General features: G+C 34.6%; 3 protein-coding genes across 3 annotated transcripts; 1 reads left to right on the top strand and 2 right to left on the bottom strand.

The window, feature by feature from the left end:
- The first annotated feature begins 4,943 nt into the window (after positions 1–4,943).
- Positions 4,944–6,239, top strand: LOC114726858 (zinc-finger homeodomain protein 2-like). Its single transcript, XM_028913581.1, has one exon. The coding sequence runs from the start codon at positions 5,162–5,164 to the stop codon at positions 5,906–5,908; it is 747 nt and encodes a 248-aa protein (XP_028769414.1). The 5' UTR covers positions 4,944–5,161; the 3' UTR covers positions 5,909–6,239.
- Positions 6,240–13,450: 7,211 nt separating this feature from the next.
- Positions 13,451–17,954, bottom strand: LOC114726832 (uncharacterized). Its single transcript, XM_028913551.1, has 5 exons — positions 17,871–17,954; positions 17,737–17,788; positions 14,330–14,410; positions 14,183–14,235; positions 13,451–14,073 (listed from the first exon to the last, which is right to left on the bottom strand). Exons 1-5 carry the CDS (start codon positions 17,952–17,954, stop codon positions 13,525–13,527), a joined length of 819 nt encoding a protein of 272 aa, XP_028769384.1. The 3' UTR covers positions 13,451–13,524.
- Positions 17,955–20,934: 2,980 nt separating this feature from the next.
- On the bottom strand, positions 20,935–23,588 carry LOC114726850 (cyclin-D4-1-like). Its single transcript, XM_028913566.1, has 6 exons — positions 23,049–23,588; positions 22,424–22,510; positions 22,218–22,316; positions 21,927–22,128; positions 21,706–21,827; positions 20,935–21,556 (listed from the first exon to the last, which is right to left on the bottom strand). The coding sequence occupies exons 1-6, from the start codon at positions 23,364–23,366 to the stop codon at positions 21,314–21,316; spliced, it is 1,071 nt and encodes a 356-aa protein (XP_028769399.1). The 5' UTR covers positions 23,367–23,588; the 3' UTR covers positions 20,935–21,313.
- Positions 23,589–25,635: the final 2,047 nt, after the last annotated feature.

Below are 25,635 nucleotides of genomic sequence, written 5' to 3'. Positions count from 1 at the left end.
AAATAAGGCCAATAGGCTCATAAAGGCCTATGACTGATCTGATTAAATCTTAATATGTCACGTTTAACAAATATACTTGGCTTAAGCCTCTAAACCTATTTATATAAATAGGTCAAGACTGTTTAGTCAAAACCTAACATGATCTGTCTTTCTATTTTAGTGGGCATAGATGTTTTCTGTTTTTCAAAATGAAACTTTTTTCTTTGCCAATTTTCGATTACTATTACTTGTTTTCTCAATTTTTATTCATTGAGCTTTTATGCTCCAAGTATAACTTCTTATAAAATTAAAAAAAAGTCAAAAGAAAAATTCAAAAAAAAAATACAGCACGTGCCTATCCCGTCTCATAAACAGTCTGACGACTTGTAATTTTTAGAAACATGTGAATTCAAATGCCATGATTCATCTAAAGATTTTATTAATATATAAATAATTTAAGTAATTATATATAATTAGTCACCCTTTACAGGGTGAGAAGTGGGTTAATAATCACAACTTCACAAGCTTCGCCCCAAAATCACATCAACTTTGGAATCAAACACAAATGGGAGAAAGAACGATGAAAGGCACACAAAATACGACAAAGAGGTTGGGGCAGTGACCTGTGAAGGTGTGCTAGGCTGAACGCCTGTGTCAGCATATCGCATCATCAGACTTCCCTCCCTCCCTCTTTTTGCCCCACATGAACTCACCTTTTGCCTTTATAATTTTTATCCTCAAATTTATTTTTATTTTAATTTTGACTAAATCAAAAATTTTGGTCAAATAAAATTTTTTGACCTAAGTCATAAAATAATTCATGTATTTATTGAATTATAAGAGCTAATACCTTAAATAAAAAATTTTGATGAACTAAAACTTATTAGTTAAAACTTAGTAGACCAAAAATAAAATAAATATCAAACTTAAAAGACTAAAAATTATACTCCTCCGGTTCTAAATATAAGACCCATTTTGTAGTGCAATTTGCACTACAAAATGGGTCTTATATTTAGAACCGGAGGAGTATCATCTTTTTAAATTTAGGCAAATTAACAACACAAGATCATGAACAAGAAGAAACTCACAACCTTTTGATTTATAAAAATTATATATATATCATTAAGTTATAAAGATATTAATATATTCGGGGCTTTTATATAACTAAGCTACTACCTCTGATTGTTAATATAAAAGTTAGTTTGACTTTCAATTTGATTCTAAATATAAGAGCCAAATCCAATTTGTCTATAATATTTATCAATTTTTTTAAGATGATTCTTGTAGTAGTTACATATGTTAAATGTCTTATCAAATGAATACTTAATTAGCAAGGATGTTTTAGAAAAAAACAACACATATTTATTATAAATAACTAAGTTAACTAATTTTTTTAATCCGCTTAAATTAATCAACTAATTCTTATATCAAGGTAGTACAAAGTAATTGTCTTGTTATGGATCCATAATCTGTCTTATGATCATAAATTTTCATTTCATTTATGTGGGATATGAATGTATGCATTTGTGTGTACTGATGAGAATCACGCGGGGATATGTGAGTCAAGTTACAGTAATGATCATAAGTTTGACTTACGTTTTCGGCTGCACATGCCATGGATGGAGTCCGTAGGTTGGCGTATTAATTACTGCTTTCCGATGCATTCTTTACGTTTGTGTAAAAAGATTAGGACCAAGTCACCTCTTGTTTACCAATTATTGCTTCATTTACTTTATATGATTATTCATATTATTGGTTGTTGTTACTAGGGTTTGCTTGATTTGGCTAAGATCTCCCCCTGCCCTTCAATCCATAAAGATCGATCTTTCATTTTTTTGTCAGCAAATATATATGAAACGACAACCAACAGACGCAGTTAAATTGACATGAATGAGCCCTGAGCCTGAGGTGACCTCAATTTTATGCCTTTACGAAAACCCTTGTTTCTTCACCGCCTAACTTTCTCCCCATAATAGTCCAAAAACACAGTACGCGATTGGGAAATGGGAATACCCAGAAACAGTACAGTTCCCCCCCCCCCCCCTCTTCCGTGTTTTTTTCTTCTCAAAAACACAAAAATAATTGAAGGAGAAAATGATCCAGATCCAAGGGCAGGGGTCATACGCTGTTTAGGATTCGTGTTTGGTGCATCTTTTTCCTGCTACCTATTATTTTGCCCATTCCCTGATTTTGATGTGATTTGATGGCCATCACTTCCGTTTTCCATTGTTTTTTTTCCTGATTTTTTTTTAAAAACTACTTGATGCATCTATTTACATATCAGATGCAAACCGACAATCTCAGTTACATTAATGACTTTATATAAATGTTTTGTACTACAAATAAACTCGCTTTCTTTTCTGTTTCTTGCTTGTTATGCTGTGAGACTTGCGGAAGGATAATCAAATAATGAACCTCATAACTTTGGCTCATTGAGTCAAATGTCAAACTTACTTTGTAGAATGCTATTAGCTATATGCTGGCTAGCATTTTGTAGAATCAAGTTATTCAATCCAATGTGGCCCCGCAAGATATTTTTTCTTGTAGTTTTCTCCCAACACATTAATTCACAGTAGTGTTTGTTTGGTTTATGATTACCTGTCTGTTTTAATTTTTAACAAAAGAAAAGAAAGACGTACTTATACAAATATTTGTGTGTGTGTGTTTCAATATTGGTTCATTGACATATATCAAATTAAAATATTTCCTACACCCCAATATGAGATTTTATTTTCTTTTTAGCCGTCCAATCCTGTTGATTATTACAATCATATTTTAACTTCTTGTGACAAAACCGGTCATTTGACCTCCAAAATAAAAGGGTGCGTGTCCTTTCCTTTATAAATGCTTTGAGTGGCTTCTGTGGAGTTTTCCAGCAAAAGAGAAGGAAAATGGCCCCTTATTTCCCAGCATACTTTCTCTGGATTGTGATTCATTTTACAAACTTTAAATAAATTCTCAAAATTATCATCAATAATAAAAAAAATATTAATCAGAAGTATTATGTTATTAAAGTCGAAGTTTTAGAATTATTTATAAATGTTAAAGTTAAAAAACTAATGATACTGATGTATTATAGGGTAATGAAGAATACGTTACTCTAATCTTGCATCCAACTTGGCTTATGCATCTAACACCCCCTAATGTATTCTCGGTTACTTTCAGAACTCTAATCTTATTACTAGCAAGTTGTTGGTTGAAGTGGTAAGTGGCCTCATCTTCATGAGGAGAATAATCCAATTTTAAATTTTGAAAAACACATTTGTTAAGAGAGGTGAAAACTCTCTGTGCTCTAAATCTTGAAAAGAAAAACCCTTGATCAAATTAAAAAAAAATTCTAAACTTATTTATAATTTAGGAGACTGGTCAAATAAAATTAAAGTTATTGATAAAATTGAAAAAGACGTTGTTTTACCTTATATTATATTATAAGACATGAAGGTTTATAATACTACCTCAAGTCCTTAATATAAAGACTATTTAACTAATTTGAGTAAATTAAGAAAATTAATTAAGTTTTTCATTTGTAACAAATATGAGTTAATTTTCTTAAAGTACCATTTTTAATCATGATAATCCTTGAATGAAGATCCCTTGACACATGTAGTCAATAGAGATATTTTAGAGAATGAATTATAAATTTAAGGGATAAAGTGTATTGAAATTTTATATTAAGAACTAAACTTAATTACTAGCTCTGATATTAAGAATTAGAGGTAGTATATGACGGAGTTTGGGTGTGTGTATATGTGCTCATGCATATCCGATGTCTCTCTCCACCTCCTCTTTATGGTGTGCTCTCTAGTTGGTGAAGATGCTGACCCTTCAACCCTGCAACCTCCCTCCAAATCTCCCCAAAAGCTCACGTCGTTTACCTCATTTAAACCACAATGATCGTCGTTTTCCTCTAACATACTGTACTTATACAGGCTCCATATTCAAATCACCTTCTTCAGCCTTCTCAGGTCAAAAAAAGACACGCCAAAAACAAATCCCGACCAGCTACCCTTTGGATTCATGGGGATTAAATGTGCGGCCTCCTGTATCGTACAAACTTCATTTATGCTTCCCACATCACCCTCGTCAAATTTAGTAACTCTTAGTGTGCATAATACTGTCGACTAATGATTTTGATTAATATTTTTAATCCTTTATTTGGGACGAATTAAATATAAACTAGTCATTGCTGGTCAAAAAAAAAAATTATAAACTAGTCATTTACTAGCAGTAATAGTTAACTAGTAGACATAGCCTGACACCACCAATAAAAAGTTGAATCTGTTACTACTTTAATTTCATAAAAGAGAAAAAGTAATGTCTGAATTAAAAAGAGATTAATTTGACCGCAAGGAAACCAATTTTATTAAGAAATGAAAGTTGTTGACGCCAAAAAGAACGTCAGGCATGTCGGAGAAGACCACACGTAGCAGCAGCAGCCATTAATGCCGACAATTTATATTTATTTTCCTATGTAACACCCTGCTCTCTGTCTTCCCACCCCACCCACTCTCTCTCTCTCTCTCATCCTCATCGGTTCACCCCCCTTCCGTCACCTCCTCACGCGCCACCGTCACGCTCCCCCACTTCCCTCTCGGGTCCCACCTCACGTCAGTTCGGTTCAGGTACGGGAATGCGTGCTTTCAGGAACGCCCTGAAATTGACTCGCAGGGTTTCAGTGTTCCTCATCGGCGTTTGGTGAAGCGCGTATATATATTGTATGCACATGATTTCACTGTCTCTCTCTCTTTTTTTTTTTTTTTTTTTTCCTGGTTCGTCTTCGGCTCCCGTTCCCCTCTGCTTCTGCTGTAGCAGTACTTACCAATACTAAAAACTACTGTACCCTCACAGTAAAAAATATCGGGCTTCAGTAAAATCACTATACGGTCAGAGATATGTTCCGGGTTAAGATTACCGGCTCCACCGGTTATAGCCGGTGGAAGGATTTTTAGGATTAGATTAGATGGATTATATCAGAATGGGAGCATAAAACATAAACAGCAAAAGTATATGAATGAATGAGTGTGGATAGATTTCTTTTCATGGTTCTTTCCCCGCAGGATCAGAGATTGGTGGCGTTATTACCTTCTTCTTTTTCTCTCGCTTGCTGTTCTGGGCACTGTGATTTCGCTTTCCAGCGTGGGTTGATTTGAATTTGACGACGACGGAGGAGGAGGAGGAGGTCATGGATTTTGAGGAGCAAGAGGAGGAACTGGGGATGGGACCCGCAGGGAGTTACGACTCGATGGGGAACCCGACCCGGGTGAAAATGGCGAGTGGCGGAGAAGTGATGGTGGTTCAGCCTTTGAGGAATAGTAATAATAAGGCAAGGTATAGGGAGTGCTTGAAGAACCACGCCGTGAGCATCGGCGGCCACGCGCTCGACGGCTGCGGCGAGTTCCTCCCAGCCGGAGCGGAAGGCACGATGGACGCCCTCAAATGTGCCGCCTGTAACTGCCACCGCAATTTCCACCGCAAAGAAACGGACACGATCAGTATCGGAGTCGGGGAACCGTATTTGTTGACCAACCATCCCCATCTCCACCATCACCAGCCACCTCAGTTCTCGCCGTATTACCGGGCCGCGCCGGCGGGGTATTTGCACGTGGGAGCACAGCAAAGGGGGCCGGCGACGCTGGCGCTGCCGTCAACGTCAGGAGCAGGGTGTGGGATCCAGAGCACAAGGGACGATCAGGAGGACGTTTCAAATCCGAGTGCAGGAGGAGGGGAGGGCTCGAAGAAGAGGTACAGGACCAAGTTCACGCAGGAACAAAAGGACAAAATGCTGGCTTTGGCTGAGAGACTGGGTTGGAGGATTCAGAAACACGACGAGTCGGTGGTCCAACAGTTCTGTGACGAGACGGGTGTGAGGCGTCACGTTCTCAAGGTTTGGATGCATAACAACAAGCACACCCTTGGTAAGAAGCCCTAGACAAGATGCACTACAAAATGTTCTCTCCCTCTTCTCCATGCCTCTATCTTCGTAACTCTCTTCTCTTACTTCTTGAGCTGCAAAATGAGGTATATTGGGTTGGTACTTCCTGGTTTGAAGGCCGAGTTTGAAACTGGGAAATTGTGTTTCTGACTGTCTTCTGAGAAGTCTAGCACTAGCTATCAGGACCTTAGGGTTTCTTTCTTCTTTTCTCTTTCTTCTTCATCCTCATCTTCCGTTTTTTATTTTTCAAACATTGGGGAAATCAGTGGGGCTGTATTCCTTTGAATTGTGTTGGTATTTGAAAATGAAGGCGCGTACTGTTCCACTATGATTAGAGCAAGTTATTGTTGCTGAACTCATTTAATTTCTTCAGTGTTATAATTTAAGTTCTTTCTTTCACTGTGAATGTCACATATACGTAGGGAATTAGTATTTATTTCGGCACAGGTGGCTGGCTAATATGTAGATGGTGGCAAAAGGCAACTGCATTTGGATTTAACTAGGAACTTTTGTTTAGATATGTTATCAGCAGCCAAAGAGACGATGATTTGGTTGTTAGCCGAAGAGCTAATCTCATGATCACGAAGAACGGCCTAGGCTAAACCAGTTAATCGGGAAAAAGAAAAAAAAGACCTTTAGGAGCTTTGCCTCCACAAATCTACAGTGTAGTCGAAGACAGTTGGAAGCAGAAACTTTCTCGAAACCTTAAACATGTCTCAGGTTGCATTTTTCTTGTTGCTCTTCTACACCCAGTCTTTTGCTTTCTCGATCAACCTTTTTCTGTTTCCCCACTCTCATTCACTGAGCTTTGCAGAACTTTCGTTTCTTTCTCCTCCTCATTAACGTTGTCCTTACATTATCTGGAGGTGGTGGGGTAGCAAGAATCTAAAGTTTCTGATCTACAATCTCTGTTAATTACTTTAATAACAATCTTTAATATGGTGAGGTTTCGTGTATAACCCCTCCTATTATGGAAAAGGCAGAGAAGAGCTCAACCAAATGTTCTTGATCTGTCAGTGATATGGGGTCATGACCTCGGGAAGGAAAGGGGTGTTACAAATGTTTTCTGTTTCATTGCCTCCGTTTTTCTGGAATCTCTATTACTAATTTTTATAAATTGAAAAAGGGGATATTAAAAGAACCAAAATTGAAAAGGGAAGCTCATGCAGCTTGTAGGTTAAATATCTCCATGATTTAATGGTCTGAGCCTGACGTTGCATTTTTCTCCTCACTTTTTCTTGTTTCGTTTCTTTCTTCTTTTTTGAGTTTGTCCCTTGGATCTTTTTTATTGTTTTGATTGTTTAATCCTTTAAATTAATATGAAATGTGGGTGGTTGAGCTAGAATAGAACAAGAAGAATACACACACACACACACACACACACACACATATATATATATCCACTCCTATCAATGCCATGGATGTGAGATTCGGACATGAAAGCAGATTCTACTTCGATCCAAAGTATCTGTAATGAGGATGATTACAGAATCTCGTCCTCTCGCCGGTCTTCTCTAATAAAATCGACAGAATTTCAATTAATTGGGTATTTGATTGCATAAATAATCATTTACCGGCTAACTAACCAGAAGCGTAAATGGCTGACCAATAAGTGATTAATAAAAGTGAAATGGCTAAAGCTGCTTAAACTTTATATCAACTGATGTAAGAAATAGCCTAACTTTTCGTAACGGTTAAAATAAACAAAAGGGCTTCTTGATGAGAAGCCGACGCTCTTACACAGAGATGCATCATCTGAATTGACAGGGCAAAGTTGAAGGAAATAGATAGAAAGATCTTGCAAGCAATTATGAAAGTTGATGGGTACTCATCATTTTCTTCGGTCTTAAAAGTATAGAGGTAACCATTATTTGCGTTTTAAGATAGAATATAATATAATATGGTATATATACACTACATAACCTAGTCTGCGCACTGGAATCATGAGGATTATATATGATCAGTGAGTAGAATAAAAAGTACTATAATGAAGTGATAAATGAACAAGCTTGAGATGGGACGGTAGACAAGAGAAGTACTGCGAGAGGAAGCTTTTGGAGGTAAAGAAGGAAATAGGGAATGGGGATGGTGGGGACCCTGGAAGAAGAAGAAGGAGAAACGTGGACGAATGGGATATAAATTGGAGAGGGAGCATGGAAGAGTAAGAAGGAGCAGCAGAGACTTTAGTGGACAGTTTGCTTCACAATAGAAGGAAAGCAATTCCAAAACCTAATAATAAGTTAACAACTCACAAGCCACCCCCTTGATTCATTCTTTTCCTTCTTTTCCCTTGGGTCTGTCTTATAAGTGAGGACTTAAACTAATACGCATCGAATTATTAGGTCAAGATCATCTCAGGTGGTAATCTCTACCACTAGCGTTATTGGAGCATTATTGCATTTTTAGTTCGAACTATAGATTTTTTATTAAGCTAATACGCTCCTTTGCCGGTTGAAGCAAGTGATTCCCTTCATTGTTCTTTGCTTTGCTTCATTTGGAGGCCACCAGTTCAATCTCCAGTTTGTGGTCCTCTCGTTCTCTCTCTCTACTGCTCTTCATCTGTTCTCTTGCACTAGCACACTTCATTAATTTCCCAGTACTTCCTCCTCCATTTATACAAGCCTGCGTCGTGATGGCTCTTCTTCATGTGCTATTCACTTGGCTGATTCTCCCTCGTGTTCTCTTTAATAATATGGCTACTTAATTGGATTTGCTTGCGCAGTTAATGTACGTATAGGAAGTTAATCGTAATGTAGCTATTTCCATACGAGGCTTTTTATTAGATAAAGGTAACACTTAATGTAGAATCCAATTTAAGAGTTGATATTTGTTGGCGCGAATAGTTTTTTGAAAAGTACAAGAAGAAAAGATGAAGAAGAAAGTGGTACACGATACTTTCAAGGTATGGGTAGCACTTTTCTTTAGGTTTAATTCGCTCCCACTTATTCTTATCTTATAGGATGCAAGTAGATTGACTAACGAATTTCTTTCAAGATACAATAAAGATCTTTGAATATGAATTGCACTTTCAAGATTCAAGCAAAGACAACAATAGCCTTTACAAAATAATAATTTGATTTTATCTCTGCATGTACTCAAAGACAAAGACAATGAGTTTGATCTTTGTGTTTGTGTTGTGTTGTATACAAATGAAATAATGGTGAGGGGTTTATATAAACCATAAATGATGCATTGAAAAAATACCTTTTGGAATAATACCTTATTAAATAAAAAGTCACAATCATATGTTGGTTCATGAACCAAATTAGGATACATTCTGGGAAAATAAAACTTCCATCGAAGAGAAGCAAATGAAAGGCTTTCATAAAAATTCTCGTAGAATCGAGAATGAAGTTTTCATTCTGTACATGCCAGATCATGAATTAGTAACTGCATCCAATCTCCAAAAAAATCCCAATTGTTTCGAATTTTCTCTTTTTGGAATGGAATATTTACAGAATCCCCATGAATAGGACCAAACCTTATTCCATGGTATTTACATAGGATTCCTCTTTCTTATTCTTAAGCAAGTCCCCGAGAGGGCTTAGTTGATCCATGATTTATGTTTCGTCTTTCGTTTCCTTTTCGTTTGTTTCGAGAGATATATCGATCAATTCCGATTCTTTTTCTATTGATTCTTTTCCGATCGAGATGTATGGATCCATGGGTCTATGTGTCTATATAGATCCTGTCTCAGACTTGCCCAAACCTTGATTGAACTTTATGGCCAAAAAAAAAAATTCTCTCTCAAATGTACCTAATACGGGATGTTTAACTCACAACACATACGATGGGTTTAACGATTTAAGTTGTCTAATACTACCTCCAGTCCTATTTATAAGAGCTAGTTGACTAGTTTGAGAAGATTAAGGAAAGAAGTTAAGTTAATTATTTGTAGTAAATAGATATTGTCTTTTTTAAAATATTCTTACTAATAAAGTATATTGGTTAAAATTACTATTATTAGAAGGACTATCTTGAAAAAAATATATAAATATGAGAAATAAAATAGATTGAGTTCTTATATTTAGGATTAAAATAAAAATCAAACAAAATCTTATATTAAGGATTATGTTTTAGCAGCTTAACTGATGGTAATGTTTACACGTGTCTTGCTGTTTTATGGCTCTGAAAATGCCTTGGAGCTTATGTACGTAGTGCCGTAGTGGAATAACAAATTATCTTATTTGAAAATGAAAGTATTGTTAAGCTAGATGGCATAAATAATAACATGACAGAAACGTCGTGGTTAAAAAATATATTGATTGGAACAAAATCTTGAGCGGAGAAATTTAGAATCAAATTCAAATATACTACTTCCAGTCCTAATTATAAGATCTAGTTGATTAATTTAAAAAGATTAAGAAAATAAATTAAGTTAGTTATTTGTCATAAAGAGGTGTTGGCTAGAACTACCATTATTAGAGAGACTACTTTGGAAAAAAATACATAAATATAAGAGATACAATGAATTGGGATCTTATAATTAGGATCAAAATAAAAATCAAACGATATGTTACACTAAAGACCGGAGGTAGTACTAGGAAAAAAAAAGGTAAGGAAAGAGAAGCTGAAAAAAGAAAAAAAATTTTAAAAAAATAATTACAGGAAGAATTAAGTATTGATCCCAATGTGAACATAGAGCAAAAGTGAGATTTATTATAAGCAATGAATTATGAAAAAGAACATCAAAAGTGAGTTTTTGATAAATTTTATAGACATGCAGTTACAACTTACAAATAAAAAAGTGACTGACCGAACTCCTTTGTCACAGAGCATGAGCACTTTACCGCCAATCTAGGTGTCGATCGCTGTTAATAACAACGATCAGATCTCTTGCCACGTGCGTCATTTCAGTTGACTCAAAACGCAGCGTCTAGCCTTGAAATGCAATCAGGCCTTCGGCTTGAATGCCGGCGTACGTGGCTTAGATCGGAACCGTTGAAGAAATTGACGGCTGTGGATGAGAGAGGCAAAAAAACACAGCGTTTCAACAGAAAATGGCATTGGCCCCCAGGCCATAGTATCATTTGATTTACATGTCCCGTTCATTACTCATTGGATGGCGAATCACATGGCATTGATGGCAATTATTGGCATTAATCAGGGCCTTACATGTCATTTGAAATTAAATCAGTTCATGTTTATATATCATATTTAAAAGTCCCCTCGGGGCCTTACGGGCATAGTAGGAAACAAGCCGCATTCAAGCGGTTCACCATTTTTTCAATCCCACTTCTCACTTTTCGGCGCATCTTCAGCCCATATAACTAACTAGTTCTGATTTTATGACTCATATAACCCTAATAAAAACTTGGCTTCTAGTATTGGGATTGACATGGATGTTTCGTGATTTATCAACTTAGGATTTTCATGTTTTGTTGAAGTTAGTTTGAATATTGAAAATGTGATAATACGTTTTGAATGTTAACTTAAGATTCAATGTCAACCCATGAAAAACTACTCATTTGATACTTCATATAAAATCTAATTAACTAATTTGAGTATTAAGAATGTTAGTTAAATTAGTTAATATGGTATATTTTTTAAAAAAACATCTTAATAATATTTTTTAATTCCTTCTCTCTTTCTCCTACTTGATTACTGTTGAAAAAATATTAATATGGTTAATTTGAAAAACATTGATAAACATGTGAAATAAGACTTGTATATAAGACTAAACATCAACTTTTAAATTTGATTCTACATTGAGGACCGGAGAAGTATTTTATTTGAAAACTAGAGATATATTAAACTCATAAAGCTACAATTGTGGCAAACTCTCTAAGCGCTCCTACAAAATCAGAGTTCGAATTCAAGACTTTTTGCTAAACCAACACAACCCTCTTAGCAGTTGAATGATGTGCTTCGTGGGAAGTGACAAGAAGCTTGGGGTGTGGGAGAAATTTAGGTGGTGAAAATCTGGGAAAGCGGCAATTTTAAGAAGTTGAGAGAGATTAGTCTACATGTGATGAAAGAAAACAGGAAGGCCGGTGGAAAACCATAGAGTCAGGGAAGGGGGCCGGGGGGCCTGCGTAGGTCAAGATTCGCTTGAACAAGAGAGAAGGAAAAAGGGGAAGACAAGGGTGTGGGGGGAAAACTTGTAGAATCTACCATTGTGGATGAAGAGGGGACCTCACAAGATTCGTTTGGATCACGAGTGTTTTTGTTTGTTTTTTTGTTCGTTGCCCCTCGAAGCAGAGAAAAAGGAAAAGTTTCCGAGGAACATGGCTTTCACTTTCCACCATCAATGGTCATCTGCGAATTTCCCCTTCCCTTCTGCTTCCTAGTACCCAAACAATCTCGCTTTCCCTTTCCCTGGGCTTTTCCGCTTTTGTCCTGGCCCAACACAATGTTTTCCTCATTTCCTCTCATCTCATGCCCTCTGGGCTATCTCCTTCACATTTCCAATTTATTGGGTTCCATTGTGGCTTTCATTTTCCTCCTGCTGTTAAACATGGGAAAAAAAACCTTATGGGGTCCAAACAGTATCTCAAATTAGCTTACTTCCAATAGAGGGATATCTGTACTTAAAAAAAAAAACATGAAAAAAAATACAACCTGAAGTTGTCCAATATCAGCCTTTGAAATTAGTTTAATTTGCCAACAAGAGTAAATCCAATTAGTACGGAGTCGGCTTATAACCCATAAGGTTGTAAGTTCAACTTTCATTGCCGATATAAAGACTTTATCAGTAAGCGATTTATAAGTGTCTTTGTGAGTTGTTGTTCCCTGGGTTAGAGGCATGTTCTGATCCTAATGGGTCATCAAGATCCAACTTATCTAAACTTGAATGTATCAAAAAAAGAAAGAGTCGAATTTCAGTCCAGAATCTTCGCCTGAAGAATTAGTTCATTTCCTTTACGGTCACGTTGCTAATTTCTGCAGTAGACATATTCTAGACGTTGTTCACTTTCCAATGTTGTAGTTGCAAGAGACGCCGTTGTATATCGTTTTGTTTGGATGGAAAACTTTTGTAAGTTGGTAATTGGTGCGTGATGGTGTCTTGCGTGCAACTATTTTCGGTACTAGCCTCCTTTCATATAATATATTCTGCCCGATCTCTAATACAGAAGCTAATTAAGAGTTGAATTTGACCCTAAATTTAATACTCAATTTGTTTTGTTTTTGGTATTTATAATTGTTCTCCAAACTAACTTACCTGACTCATATATAAATTAATATATAACTAATATTTTAGAGAGATTATGTCATTTATTATAATTAATTAATTTAATTTTTTTAATTTATTTAAATTAATTGAGTAACTCTTATATTAATGATGAGTTGATCAGCAAGCAATGGACTAATTAATAATGGAGAGACGCACTTCTTGTTTTACCAAAAATTTGCGTATAAAAACTCTTTCTAGAGCCATGAATGTTGTAAGTACGCCTAAATCAAACAACATTAAAAGTCTCCAAAACATTTTTATTTTTACTTTAATCAATAAACATCACATGATTGGCGCCATACTTGTTTTTTTGACACCAAACTCATTATTTGGACATTTTACAGTTTAATCATTCGAATCCCCACTCGTATAAGTAGTAATATGAATTGCAAAACCACACAGTACGCAAACTGTAAATCACGGACCAATAGATTAATCTTTAAAACTTCCATCCCAGTCGAAGAAGCTTGCGATCCACCTTACCTTGTTGTTTCACTCGTCCCGACGAACGAGAACGTCCTTTAATATTTGCCCTTCCTTTATCAGATTCACGATTTGGGCTTCCATTTCTTTTGTTCACAGAAACAGTATTACCTGAACCTGCTCGTAGACTCTTCTTCCAATCAACCTTCCCTCCATTCGAACGAGACACTAGTAGTTTCATATCTTCTGATCTATGACTCCATGAACGTCGATGATGACCCTTTCCAGTCGCTTCTTTCTTAGTCTCTTTGATTTCAACTTTGGTCTTCCCTTCCATTTTTATGCTTATGTTCACCTCAGAAAGTGCTTTCGTTGTGTTATCTTCATCTGATCCTTCTTTCATCTGTCTTTCCTTCTGACGTTGATAGAGACGATGCAGTCTAAGAGAAAGATTACATATGCCGTCTTTAATCTCTTCTTCTAAGTCCCTTTCCACCTCCATTTCAAGCTCACTTCGAATCTTCAATTCTTTCTCTGACACAGCCGATCCCAGAATGTGATTGTTCTGCACTTGACAATATGAAAAAAAAAGTGGCAGATTAAAAACTGAGTTTATGGTGAACCCACACCCCAATTAAGCCAAAAAAAGTGAAGTAGTGAAACAAGAAATGAACTTTTTTCACATCAAGAATTGAGGTAAGCCAAGTATTGCCATCGCCGTTAAAATCTGCAAAGCCCAAATGATATGTTATGAGCAAAGCCAGAAAGAAACTATATGAAAGGATAAAGTAATGCAGAATTTATCAGAGTCAGTAGTGAACCTTGAATCTCGGCCTCGTCATTGTATTTAACCAGCTGGTTCATGCTGAGATTGGTGGTGCGATTTAATTCTTGAACTGTAGCTGATATAGAGAGAAATATTTACATATTTATACATGAACAAGGTGATTTGGACAGGATGAGATGGGGCCTGTGACAAGTTGTAAGGGACATGACACGACCTGGGGAAACTTAGGGAGAAGATGACAGTTAGAGGCGTTAATTCAGTTGGCTCATGCAAAATTAGGTGACAAAATAGCCTTGCATGATTTAGCATGTAAATGCAGCATTATTATTTGGGAAGGGAGGAATGGGCAGGCATGAAAATGATGGAATTACTTTGGAAAGAGACGCTTATTCGATTTTTTTTTTTTTTTTTTGAAAAAGAAGAAGTGCTTTGCGTGGAAGGGACTAGGGCACTGGGTTGGCCTTAAAGCACAATCAAGAAATAGGCCAGACACTTGTTTTGGAATTGTGTCTTTCAATGGATGACATTTTGAGACCCTTCTCCACCTCCACTTATTTAGGCCCGTGGGACAATCGAATCCTTACTTATAAAACTGCTTAAAAAATGTAATTCAAAACACTAAAGCCTTTCTCAACTGTATAACTGTTAGTTAATCCAATTCTCTAATCGGTAACATTTTTTTTTGGTTTAGCGTGGGTATTCTTTTATTATAGGCAATTTTATTTGAGGTAATAAATGTAGGTATCTCTCTTAATAAAAATTCGAATATTGGTTCATTATATTATGAGAGACTAGACCCGTCTTCTAAACTAAATCCAACCCCATTGGTAATGGGCAATATTGTTTTCGTTCTTACTTTAGGAATCAATTGTATAACTAATTCGGCTTTTTTTGGATATAAATGTTGGGCGTGACCTCCTTCGTTATGTGAAGCATGGCCCGAATTAGAAGCCCATTATGTGTACGAGAACGAGGTTGAAACTTTCCCAAATTAATTTAATTTGATGTTTAATCGGTTAAAAAAATTTAAACACATGACGATATAAATAATTTTCCTGCTATTAATATTACTTGAAAAATATAATCTACAAAGTAAAAGAATATTTTCAGAAGTTAAAGAAGGCAAAGATGCTCATTTAATTCTATTAATAAAGTACTTTCAATATATTTTACCAAAACTAATTAAAACCTTAAATCTTATTAATTCTGTCTTAAAATTTAATAAAATTTTAATTTCACTCATATTTAATATATATACTACTATGTTCTTATTTAAATGTCACATGTAGAAAAAAAGTTTATTCCTAAACATAAGTCACTTATAGGATAATAAATACACAGGGAGAGAGATAAAGTAAACATGTGAGAGAAAATATAAAACATATTTTTAATATTTTTTCTTTAATAAGGGCACACATGAAAAAATTATCAATTTAATATATTTCTTGATTTGTAGGCTTATGGTACAAATAACTTATAAATAGAAGTAGAGTAATATATATTAAGAAAATAATAATTTAAAAAATAATAAATTGAGAGTATATTCATATAATAAATTTAATGAAGTGATTTATATTAAAATAAAAAATATTTTTCTTTTTGCCTTGGAAATTAAATACTCCTCCGGTCCTTAATATAGGACCAAATTGAGTTGGTTTTGGTCATAAATATAGATCTATTTCTCATATTTATCAATTTTTTTTAAATTACTCCCTCAACCATAATCAAATAGAAGAGGGAAAGGGGGTATTAAGAAAGATGATTATGGTGTTTTAGAAAAAATGTGTCATATTTTTTATAATTAACTAACTTATCTAATTTTTTTAATCTAATCAAATAAGTTAAATATATCTTATATTAAAGAGCGAGTAGAATTAGAAGTGTTCACACTAACGGACACCAACATCAATATGCATATCCAATTTCTATTGGGCAAGCCCATTCCTATGGCTGAGAACGCCCAGGAGTGTCAGCCTATTCTTCAGCCGTGGAAGTTCTCCAACGATGGGACGAGTCATTCCTCTTCTTTATCCATTGCATTAGCAATTCCTAGAGGTCTACGGTATAGACTCTATTTCCCATCGCCTGATTGATATTATTTATAAGAATATTTTAAAGAAGGCGAATTTTTTTTTCCCATACTTATTTCATATTTTATAGATTATAATTAAAAAGTTATTTATAAATCATTCTAAACAGGCTCATAATCATATCGTTGTAATAAATTATCTTTGAAAGCCATCTAAACTAACCAAAGTATATGGCAGTGTTTACTCATCAATTTTCGGGGAAAAAAAGAGCTTACTAATCAATTTAAAGCTAATCATTATAAAAACAAATAAAAAGTAATCAATATAAGTTTTCCCTTCTTATGAAGGATGCGCCATGCATATACAAAATTTCATATCTTATTTGGATATAAAGAGCCGGTTTGAGATCCCAAGCGGATTAATGTTCACAAAAATCATTTTTATTTCAATGCCTCTTACAAGCTGAATTTAGGATAAAATTTAAAAACAAGAAGTCAAATTAAACTGTTTCAAATTTAAAATAATTGAGTGCATCCAAAATCATGTCAAAAATTATTTATTTATTTTTCACCCATCAAGTATTTTTTAGTTCCAACTAAGTCCCAAGACCCTTTGGACTATCCCAAACATGCACACTAACAAAAGAGATGAATTAGGCCATTTTGAGGCCCAAAAAACCTCAGTACAACCATAAATCCACGATACCTTCAGATAAACACCATAAGATGACACAGTAAGCTTGACAAGTTTTGTGTAAGATAAAATTATTAAAGGGTTTATATACTTGAACATACATATATATATATATATATTCAGACATTTATACTTTTAGCCTTACTCAACATATATACCTGTCATCATCATCTTTTTTCTTTAGTCATACACACAAATATATTTCTAAATGTTTAAGAAAATGAAGAGAATCATTATTTGGAAACTCGTCAGACGCGCAGGGATACAACATCAGTGCTCAAATTCTCTGCAGATTCGCACTATTTGTGTCGTGTTCTTGTTCCCAGGCAAACTAACTCAATTGAATAACTACAAGCGAATAATTATTCCATTAATGTACTGCTATATGTATATGTATATGATCATTAATGTCAGATCAATTATATGAATATTTAAATACCCGTTTATTCCTAATTTATATTAAAAACTTGCATGTATTTCTCTATATATGTCTGTGTGATGTTATTTAACAATATCCTCCTAGTCATCAAATGTGTTAATGCCAAGCAAGTTAAATGGAAGATGTCACTTTAGTCTGCTGTAACGTGTCCCCAACCCACAACTGCAGCAGAAAGGAAAAAAAAACATATTTTATTGTCACCTTGTGTGTGTAAACATATGGAAAAATATTTGTATTATTAAAACTTTCAAAAAAATTTCTCCCTTTTTATTTGATTACAATAATAATTCAGAAAAGGGGTTTCTGAGGGAATATGCTTCTGCCTCAGTTTCTGCATTGTATCAATAAAAAAGAGGCCATAGTTAATGTAAGAAGATGAGCAATAAAAAGCACACTGATCTTTCTGGGCATACAGGAATCAGCCCCCCTCTTCTGCCCTTCTCATCATCATTTTTTCCATCTTCATTCTTCTGCTTCTCTGCTTTCTCACCCTCCATCAGTCCTGCGCAGTACAAAGCTTTGATTCCTTCTTTTGTGCCTTTGAAGAGTCAAACCTCTCTCTCTCTCTCTCTCTCTCTCTCTCTCTCTCGCGTCCACCATCAATAATCAATTCAACTCATATCAGTCGTTCAACCAACTAAATATGTATATGATGAATTCTAAATATCTCTTATACTTCTCACTTGTCCTTTCTGCCCATAATATATTTCCGTGTACTTTTCTCTCACACACTCATATACATAACACCATCCATTATTAAAAGCACTATTCAGAATAATAATCTCTTTTCTCTCTTTATAATATACATAAAGAGCAAAGTTGGTTAGGGAATAATATAATTGGAGTGTGTAAACAAAGATTATATATCAAGTTAAAGAAAACCTAATCGTTTTCTTCTTAGCAGTTAAAAAACTGAACAAAGTTGATGATGATGAGCATATGTGTATATGAGACTGAGAGGGGCCGCTGAGAGAGAGAATGGCCCAGAGAGACTTTGTCACTTCATTGACTCAAAGCTGTAATATAATATACATAAAGAGCAAAGTTGGTTAGGGAATAATATAATTGGAGGGTGTATCCAGTAAAAAAAAGATTATATGCCAAGTTAAAGAAAACCTAATCTTTTTTCTTCTCAGCAGTTAAAAAACTGAACAAAGTTGATGATGATGAGCATGTGTGTGTATGAGACTGAGAAGGCCTGGTGAGAGAGAGAGAGAGGATGGCCCAGAGAGAGTTCATCACTTCATTGACGACTGAAAGCTGTAATATAATATATATAAAGGGCAAAGTTAGTTAGGGAATAGCATAATTGGAGCGTGTATCCAGTAAACAAAGATTATATATCAGGTTAAAGAAAACCTAATCTTTTTTCTTCTTAGCAGTTAAAAAACTGAACAAAGTTGATGATGATGATGTTGATGAGCATGTGTGTGTATGAGACTGAGAGGGACCGGTGAGAGAGAGAGGATGGCCCAGAGAGAGTTCGTCACTTCATTGACTCAAAGCTGTAAAAATTTCAACAACCTCAGTCAGTTTGTGGCAGTACACTGTTCTGTGTCGTCCCCCAATACCTAACGCAGCTCACATGCATTTAGCATACACAGACCGAGAGACTCGGACCAGAAATAATACTGACACCACGATATAAAGGAAAACCAACATTATTCTAAATCTTACTATATTCTTGTCGCTTTTTCCGGATTTCTGTGATCTTCATCGGCCATTTGTTCCTATACTATGATTTTGAGAATGATATCTATATATGCTCCAAAGACACCCACTCGATCCAATTCTAATCGTCTTTGGTTTTGTTAAGATTCTTGTTTATCTATTAATAATATTAGCAGTGAAGTGTCTCATCAGTCATCAGATAGGAAAACATGCTAATTCGTTTTTGATTTTGAAGCAATGAAGAGGGTGAGAACATATCATTTGTATATATTAACCAAGAAGGGTCCTTTGTCTGGTCCTGTGTCCAGACTCAAAGTTTAGAGCTTTACATAATAAGCCTTTTGCACTGTGCATATGTTCACAAATTCGGAAGCGAGCAAATCATTTTCAGTTTTATGAACTGAAATGTAATTAGTAAAACAAATAAAGTATAAACCGAAATGGGGTTTTATTAGTATATAATTTGAAGGATTAATTATGGTTTTAGAATTTGAAGGGAATTGTCAGTTCCCACTTGTGATACTTCTTTACATATGCGATGCATATCTAGGGGTATATTGGGATCCATCAAATGTATATTTTGTACAATGTCAAGAGTTATTAGGGTTTTGATTATCATTAATCAATTTGACCATGCTTAGCTGTTTGGATTATTCTAATTTTTTTAAATATCACCTTATTATTCTGTCCCAAAAAATATTTTATTTGTTGTTGTTTGCCATAGAACTGTTACATTGCAGTGCAGAGCTAAGCATATATAATAATATATGTAACAATGAAAACTTTATACGGTTTGCACAGTGTACTTTTTCTAATAAAATCTTTAAAGGGGTAAATTTATAATAAAAGCCTCTTTAAACATGAGAGTTTGACTGGTCAACAACTCAAAGCAAAAAGCTTGGGGAGGACCACATAACCCTTCTTGCTTCCCTCATGACCTGTAGGTCCCATACTAATGGTTTCCCAATCCCTATAAGCTATATGCCTATGTCCTTCTAGTGCTCACAAATATAAATATCGGATTTTACTAGTTTGATCATTTTTCACCTTTTGACAATTCAAAAAAATCCTGGGTCAGAAGCTCAAAACATGCATGGTATAGGAGATTAAACATGAATTCTCTTAAACTATACAACTATTTTTCTATTAAGTCTAGTGCCTGATTATGTGAATATTATTTTTTTCTGATTCTAAATATAAGAGTCCAACAGTTAATTTGTAGATATTAAAAAAATTAGTCAAGAAAATTCTTTGTAAAAAAATTTATGTTTGTTTTATTAAAGTATTCATTTTAATTATTTTTATTGAAAAATTACTCTCTTAAGAAAATACCCTACTTAATATGTGTAATTAATTCGGGGGGTTTAAAATTTTTTTAAAAAATTTGAGAGACAGAATGAACTAAAATATAACATTTAAAAACAAAACAAAACCCTCTATTGTGAATTTAGCATAAAAAGGGTAATTCATATTTACTCTCCGGACCATGCAAATTGACTTATAATTTATTTTGTAAATATAATTTACACAATATCCATTTGCTCCATAAATAACAATAACCAATTGCCTATGCAATAAATTTACAGGGTCCTATTAGAATTTAATATCAAATTACTCACCTTTATTGCTTCTCAGGAATAAAATCTTAAACCGACTGAACACAAGCTTCTCATGACCAAACTAGTTGCTTGGCTGCCCAACAAATGTGAATCTGTGGAATCATATTGGAATCTAAAACTTCTGGTTATGAAGAAATGTTTTTATTGTAACTGATGTATTTATGTTTGCCATAAAACACATAAAACATCAACAAAAAAATTCCCTCCATAAATTCCTTCTCTTCCTCCTGAAATGAAAGTACAATCAAATAATATAATGATAATACTGATAGATTTTCCACCAAAAATAGCAACTTCATAGCTGTCATGCTGGCCTTCAACACATTAATTCATCAAAATTGCCTTCATCATCCACACCTCCATAGCATTTTTTGCTGTTTATGAATCTGATTATGAACATGTAATAGCTTATCTTTTTCATGCTACAAGCATGATACCTCTTAAATTTCTCTTGTTCATTCAAAACACGCTCTTCTTCCCACTAAGTGTGTCACAGAGGGATGCCCTTTTAATTCCAAGGCCACACCAAACTTTCATTCAACCAAACTAAGTGAAGAAACTTTCATTTATGACTTGAAAGTCCCATCAGAAGAAGGTCTGTCTGATTTGGTCCTCTTAGCATTACAAGTATTTTGTGAAGAGTTTTGATATGACCCAACAGTTAATTCATCACTTTTGTAGCTCAAGCATGCAGCATCCAGCACTCCATCTGGGCTCTGGGGCACCAATGGCATTAAGTTTCTGCTCATACTTGCAGAAAAACTCGTCAAGGACAAGTCTCTTATCAGTTCAAGACACTTGAGAACTCTCTGCAAGAAGAAAAACACAATGGAACTTTCAAGATACAGAACAATTCACTCTAAGGAGGATTATGTCATACACAATTATTTACTCTCCCAGAGCAAAAGTAAATTTGTCGTTTTATGCTGTTTGTTGTGTGGGAGCCACCAGTTTTTACCTTTTCCTCCATCATTAAACCAGAGACGACCTTGTCAATCTCAATTGTTTGCAGTTCCTTTGCAACAGAAATGGCCACTGCTGCAGCAATTTCAGAAGGCATGAAGTCCAAGAAGTCAATACCTGCATTGATTTCCCAACAAGCACTGCTTAAACTCATTACTCCTCAAGAACAGAAATCTACAAAAAGACAAGACATTGAAACAGAATTTGGGGGTTTACCCCTAATTGTGCCAACTATGAGCTGTATTGATCTTGAAATGGATGAATTTGTTGGATGTTTCCCGGTAGTAAGTTTATTGAGGAAGTAGTCTATGAAGGAACAAGGAGTTAAAGCGTGCATTTTCCATCTCAATGTGCTTAACACTAGTAGCTCCATTCTTTCAATGGTTTTAGCTTCAAACACATACTTTGGTTCTCCAACCTACCCATTCCCAATATCAATAAGAAAATTAGAGGAAATGACACAGAAAATGTGGTATAATCATCTTAAGATGTTACATGATTCTTCACCTGTAAATCTACTAAGAGAGGCACTTCAATCTCCTCCATTTTGGCTGCCAGTGACAAACAAGCCACAGCTAGCAATTGCACGGTCCAGGATTTGCCTCTCTAAATAGACCAGTAAAACCAAATACAAAGACATTAGACCATCAGAAAGAAATCACACAAAGAAAAGTTAACAAGACAGAATGCTTAGCTTAGATATTGGATCTTACAGGCAACTCATGTATTGATAGGAATCGATCCAAGTAGTTCACAGATAGACAAAAGCTCAACGGGCCAAAACCATAATAAGCATGAGCCTGTTGATGAGACAATACAAATTAGAGTTACAAAGAGAAGTTCCCACTCAAAAACAAGAAAGAGGACTTGATCAGTGTAACAGCTACAATTTTTTTTTGGGGGGGGGGTGTTTGCACAGAATTGAAATAACAGACAAGCTAGAAAGAAGGAAAATGTAAATCCAGTTCAGAATTTCGACAAGTTGCTGCAAGATCAGTTCAGGACTACACACTAAGACCACTGCCCCATCATCAATGTCGATTTTTACAAAACAGAGAGAAGCACAGAATATTAGCACAATCCAATTGAAATCCAACTAGAAAGGTAGACCTCGTAAATCGATTACTATTGGAGAAAACGAGACATAAGAGCCGAATGTTCCCGATGAGACAAAAAGCGTAAGAAGTACTTGAGCTACGAGCTTAAAAGTCAATACAAACGACAAGATTGATCGTAGTCCTGTTCTTCGAATGAGCATAGGAACGTGGTACAAGGGAATTTCTAATGAATCAAGCAAGCATAAACCCAAAATGACATGTGCAAGATTAAGAAACCGACCTTCAGAATCCAATCAAGGGCCTCCCTCCTAACACTCAACTCCAGGTCTCCACTACGCAGCCTCTTCAGGTAATCATTTCTGGGCAAATGCTCCTTCTCCCTCTCAACCATTAGTCTGACTCTTTCATCACTCTGAATCGGAAAACGCACGGATCCATGGCTATCCCAAGGCGGACAATGATGACGTCCCTTATCGTTTTGCTGGTTAAAAGAAATTCCAAACTCATCCTCGGTATTACATTCGGAATTGTCAAAGCATGTATTGCTGTTTTCCGGACACAGAAGGTTTGAAGTCACAGGGTCCACGTTGTCTGCCATTGAATGACCTTAAAATGCTGATAAAATCGAACGAAACTTCCTCATCAAATTAGCATTCAGCAGAAAGATTAAAAGAAATTAACTTTATGGAGCGTTACGAACAAAATGGGAAACCCAGATAAGCATTATAGAAAGGGAAAGAGAGGGAGAAAGTGTGGAGTGGCACAAAGTGTAAGGGATGGAAGGAGAGTAGCGACTAGCGAAAGAGATGAGCTTTATGTAGAAGCGGACATGTGCCTTATTTTAGGGTAAGAGAAGAGAGATGGAGTAAGCAGGTTGAGCATCCGTAGTTACAGAACCAAAAACGAAAGCAATAACGCCAAAAAGATTTTGCCGATCCGGTGATTCAAAAAATAAATGTATAATTGGGGTTGAAATTGAGATTGCTTGACAAGAGAAAAATCAGGGCAAGGGACAGCTTTTTCCCCCAAGTAAAATCCTTTTTTTCTTGAATTTGTTTTGTGATATTTCAATGTGAAATAGATGGCTTATTCATCATACTGAGAAGTCATTTTTAGGGAGAGATTATATTTTTTGATGAATGATAGATAAATCAACATTTATGTAATTTAGAGAAAATTTCCAATAAACTAGCCCACCTCTTGAACTATGCATAATTTTTTTAATTAAAATGTAAAATCATATGAAAAATTATAATTAATAAACCGAGACATGTATTCTGTTTTTAATTTTGTCTTGTTGTATTTAAATTGAAGTTAAGGCGTACATTGGACTAACATTATTAAAAAAAAAAAAAACATAACTACCAATGTCAAAGTTTCACTTTTGGTGAAGCCTAGTGTGTGTTTGTATTTTCAATTGCATTGACCATATGAAAAGGTAAGAGGAGGTATTGAGCAAATTATGAGTTGAGGTTGCTAATTTATTGAAATTATAATAATCCATCCTCTCATTATTAATAAGTTCAACATTATTTATAAGACAGATCCTTTAAAGTTAGTATTTTTCTTATACCAACTAATAAGATGATTTTAACAAATACAATACCATAAAACCTTCTTTTTTTAATAAGCAATATTTTAACTACATTTAGTATGTACAATGTAAATGATGATAAGGGGACCATCAATGGCCTTATATCCATACTATTGACAATCGAATCGAAAACCGGCCAACCGATACTTAGTCGGTTCGGTCAGCTAAAAAAACTAGCAGATGGGTTGACTTGGTGAGACCTAGTCAACCAGGGAAAAACCCAGTTAACTTGAGCCCATTTGGTGGGTTAACTCAATTATTTTTTAAAAAAATTATTTTAATACTAAAAAAATTATTAATTAGAGACTAAAGAATTGTAGATAGGAATATTTTGTTGCCATGAATCTAGTTTGATATTTTGCTTAAATGAATATTTAGTGATTTTAATAATATGATACAATGATATCAATTTGTCAAGGGAATTGTAGGAAAAAATGGAAAGAAAATATAAGTATATAATTATTTTGTTAGAAATTCAAGGTATTAAATTAATATTTAGTCTTTTGGATAACATGATGAGAATTTAAATTAATTTATAATTTTTTTTATTTCTTAACCGTTTGATCCCTTGTTTGACTTCGATCTGATCTACTAACTCTTAATTTACTGTCTCAACCGATTCAAAGGTCGTCCTTACTTGTATCGTAATAACACATGTACCTTTTTTTAAAAGAGGGAGGTTATGAATTATACCGTTAATGTTAAAGTTAGTTATACTTACTCTCCTCGTGAATCATGTCATATAGGTATCTATTTCCTCCGCTATTAAAGAGAGTATATTTAAGTTTTTACTAAAACAACCATTCTAAAGGGCATGTAATAAGAATTGATGTTGCAACAAATAAATGTTTATTGTGTATTTAGATAAAAAAAACTGTAAAAAAAATGATAATCAATATCAATCAATGTAAAATATTGAATATACAACAAGCTATGCTATCTATATACCATAAACAATATCCTTTGATTTTTAGGCTTCGGGCAAAATATATATAGGACACTCATTTTGTTATTACTGAATAATAAGGATAACAACAATGTGATAAATATTATAAAAATACCTAATGAAATATTATGTCATAAAACAGTTAAAAATCATGAAAAGAAATAGTTGATAATGAGGAAAGAATAATTGAACTAGTTAAATTGAGTGAGGCGTCGATTCATAGGTCAGTGATAGAAGCATGAGTATGAAAATGATACTTAGTGTACGAAATATATCAATATTAATAAGTATAAGTGATTAAATTTAAAATAGACAAATATAATCTAA

The sequence above is a fragment of the Neltuma alba genome, unplaced genomic scaffold (genome assembly GCF_004799145.2).
Source record: "Neltuma alba isolate B1F8T4 unplaced genomic scaffold, ASM479914v2 tig00012407_pilon, whole genome shotgun sequence".
In the NCBI taxonomy this organism is placed as follows: domain Eukaryota; kingdom Viridiplantae; phylum Streptophyta; class Magnoliopsida; order Fabales; family Fabaceae; genus Neltuma; species Neltuma alba.
The sequence above is the reverse complement of the archived record's forward strand: the minus strand, read 5'-3'. Positions and strand labels throughout refer to the sequence as shown.

Excerpts from the sequence above, each read along its gene's own strand:
- LOC114726832 (XM_028913551.1), bottom strand. The coding sequence starts at position 17,954 with ATGGAGGGTGAGAAAGCAGAGAAGCAGAAGAATGAAGATGGAAAAAAT. Across the intron at positions 17,789-17,870 it reads GAAGAGGGGGGCTGATTCCT|AAACTGAGGCAGAAGCATAT; the intron begins GTATGCCCAGAA and ends GATACAATGCAG. Across the intron at positions 14,411-17,736 it reads CCCTTTTCTGAATTATTATT|CTACAGTTCAAGAATTAAAT; the intron begins GTAATCAAATAA and ends TCTCTATATCAG.
- LOC114726850 (XM_028913566.1), bottom strand. The coding sequence starts at position 23,366 with ATGGCAGACAACGTGGACCCTGTGACTTCAAACCTTCTGTGTCCGGAA. Across the intron at positions 22,511-23,048 it reads CCCTTGATTGGATTCTGAAG|GCTCATGCTTATTATGGTTT; the intron begins GTCGGTTTCTTA and ends TCTCATCAACAG. Across the intron at positions 22,129-22,217 it reads CTCTCTTAGTAGATTTACAG|GTTGGAGAACCAAAGTATGT; the intron begins GTGAAGAATCAT and ends GGGAATGGGTAG.
- LOC114726858 (XM_028913581.1), top strand. The coding sequence starts at position 5,162 with ATGGATTTTGAGGAGCAAGAGGAGGAACTGGGGATGGGACCCGCAGGG.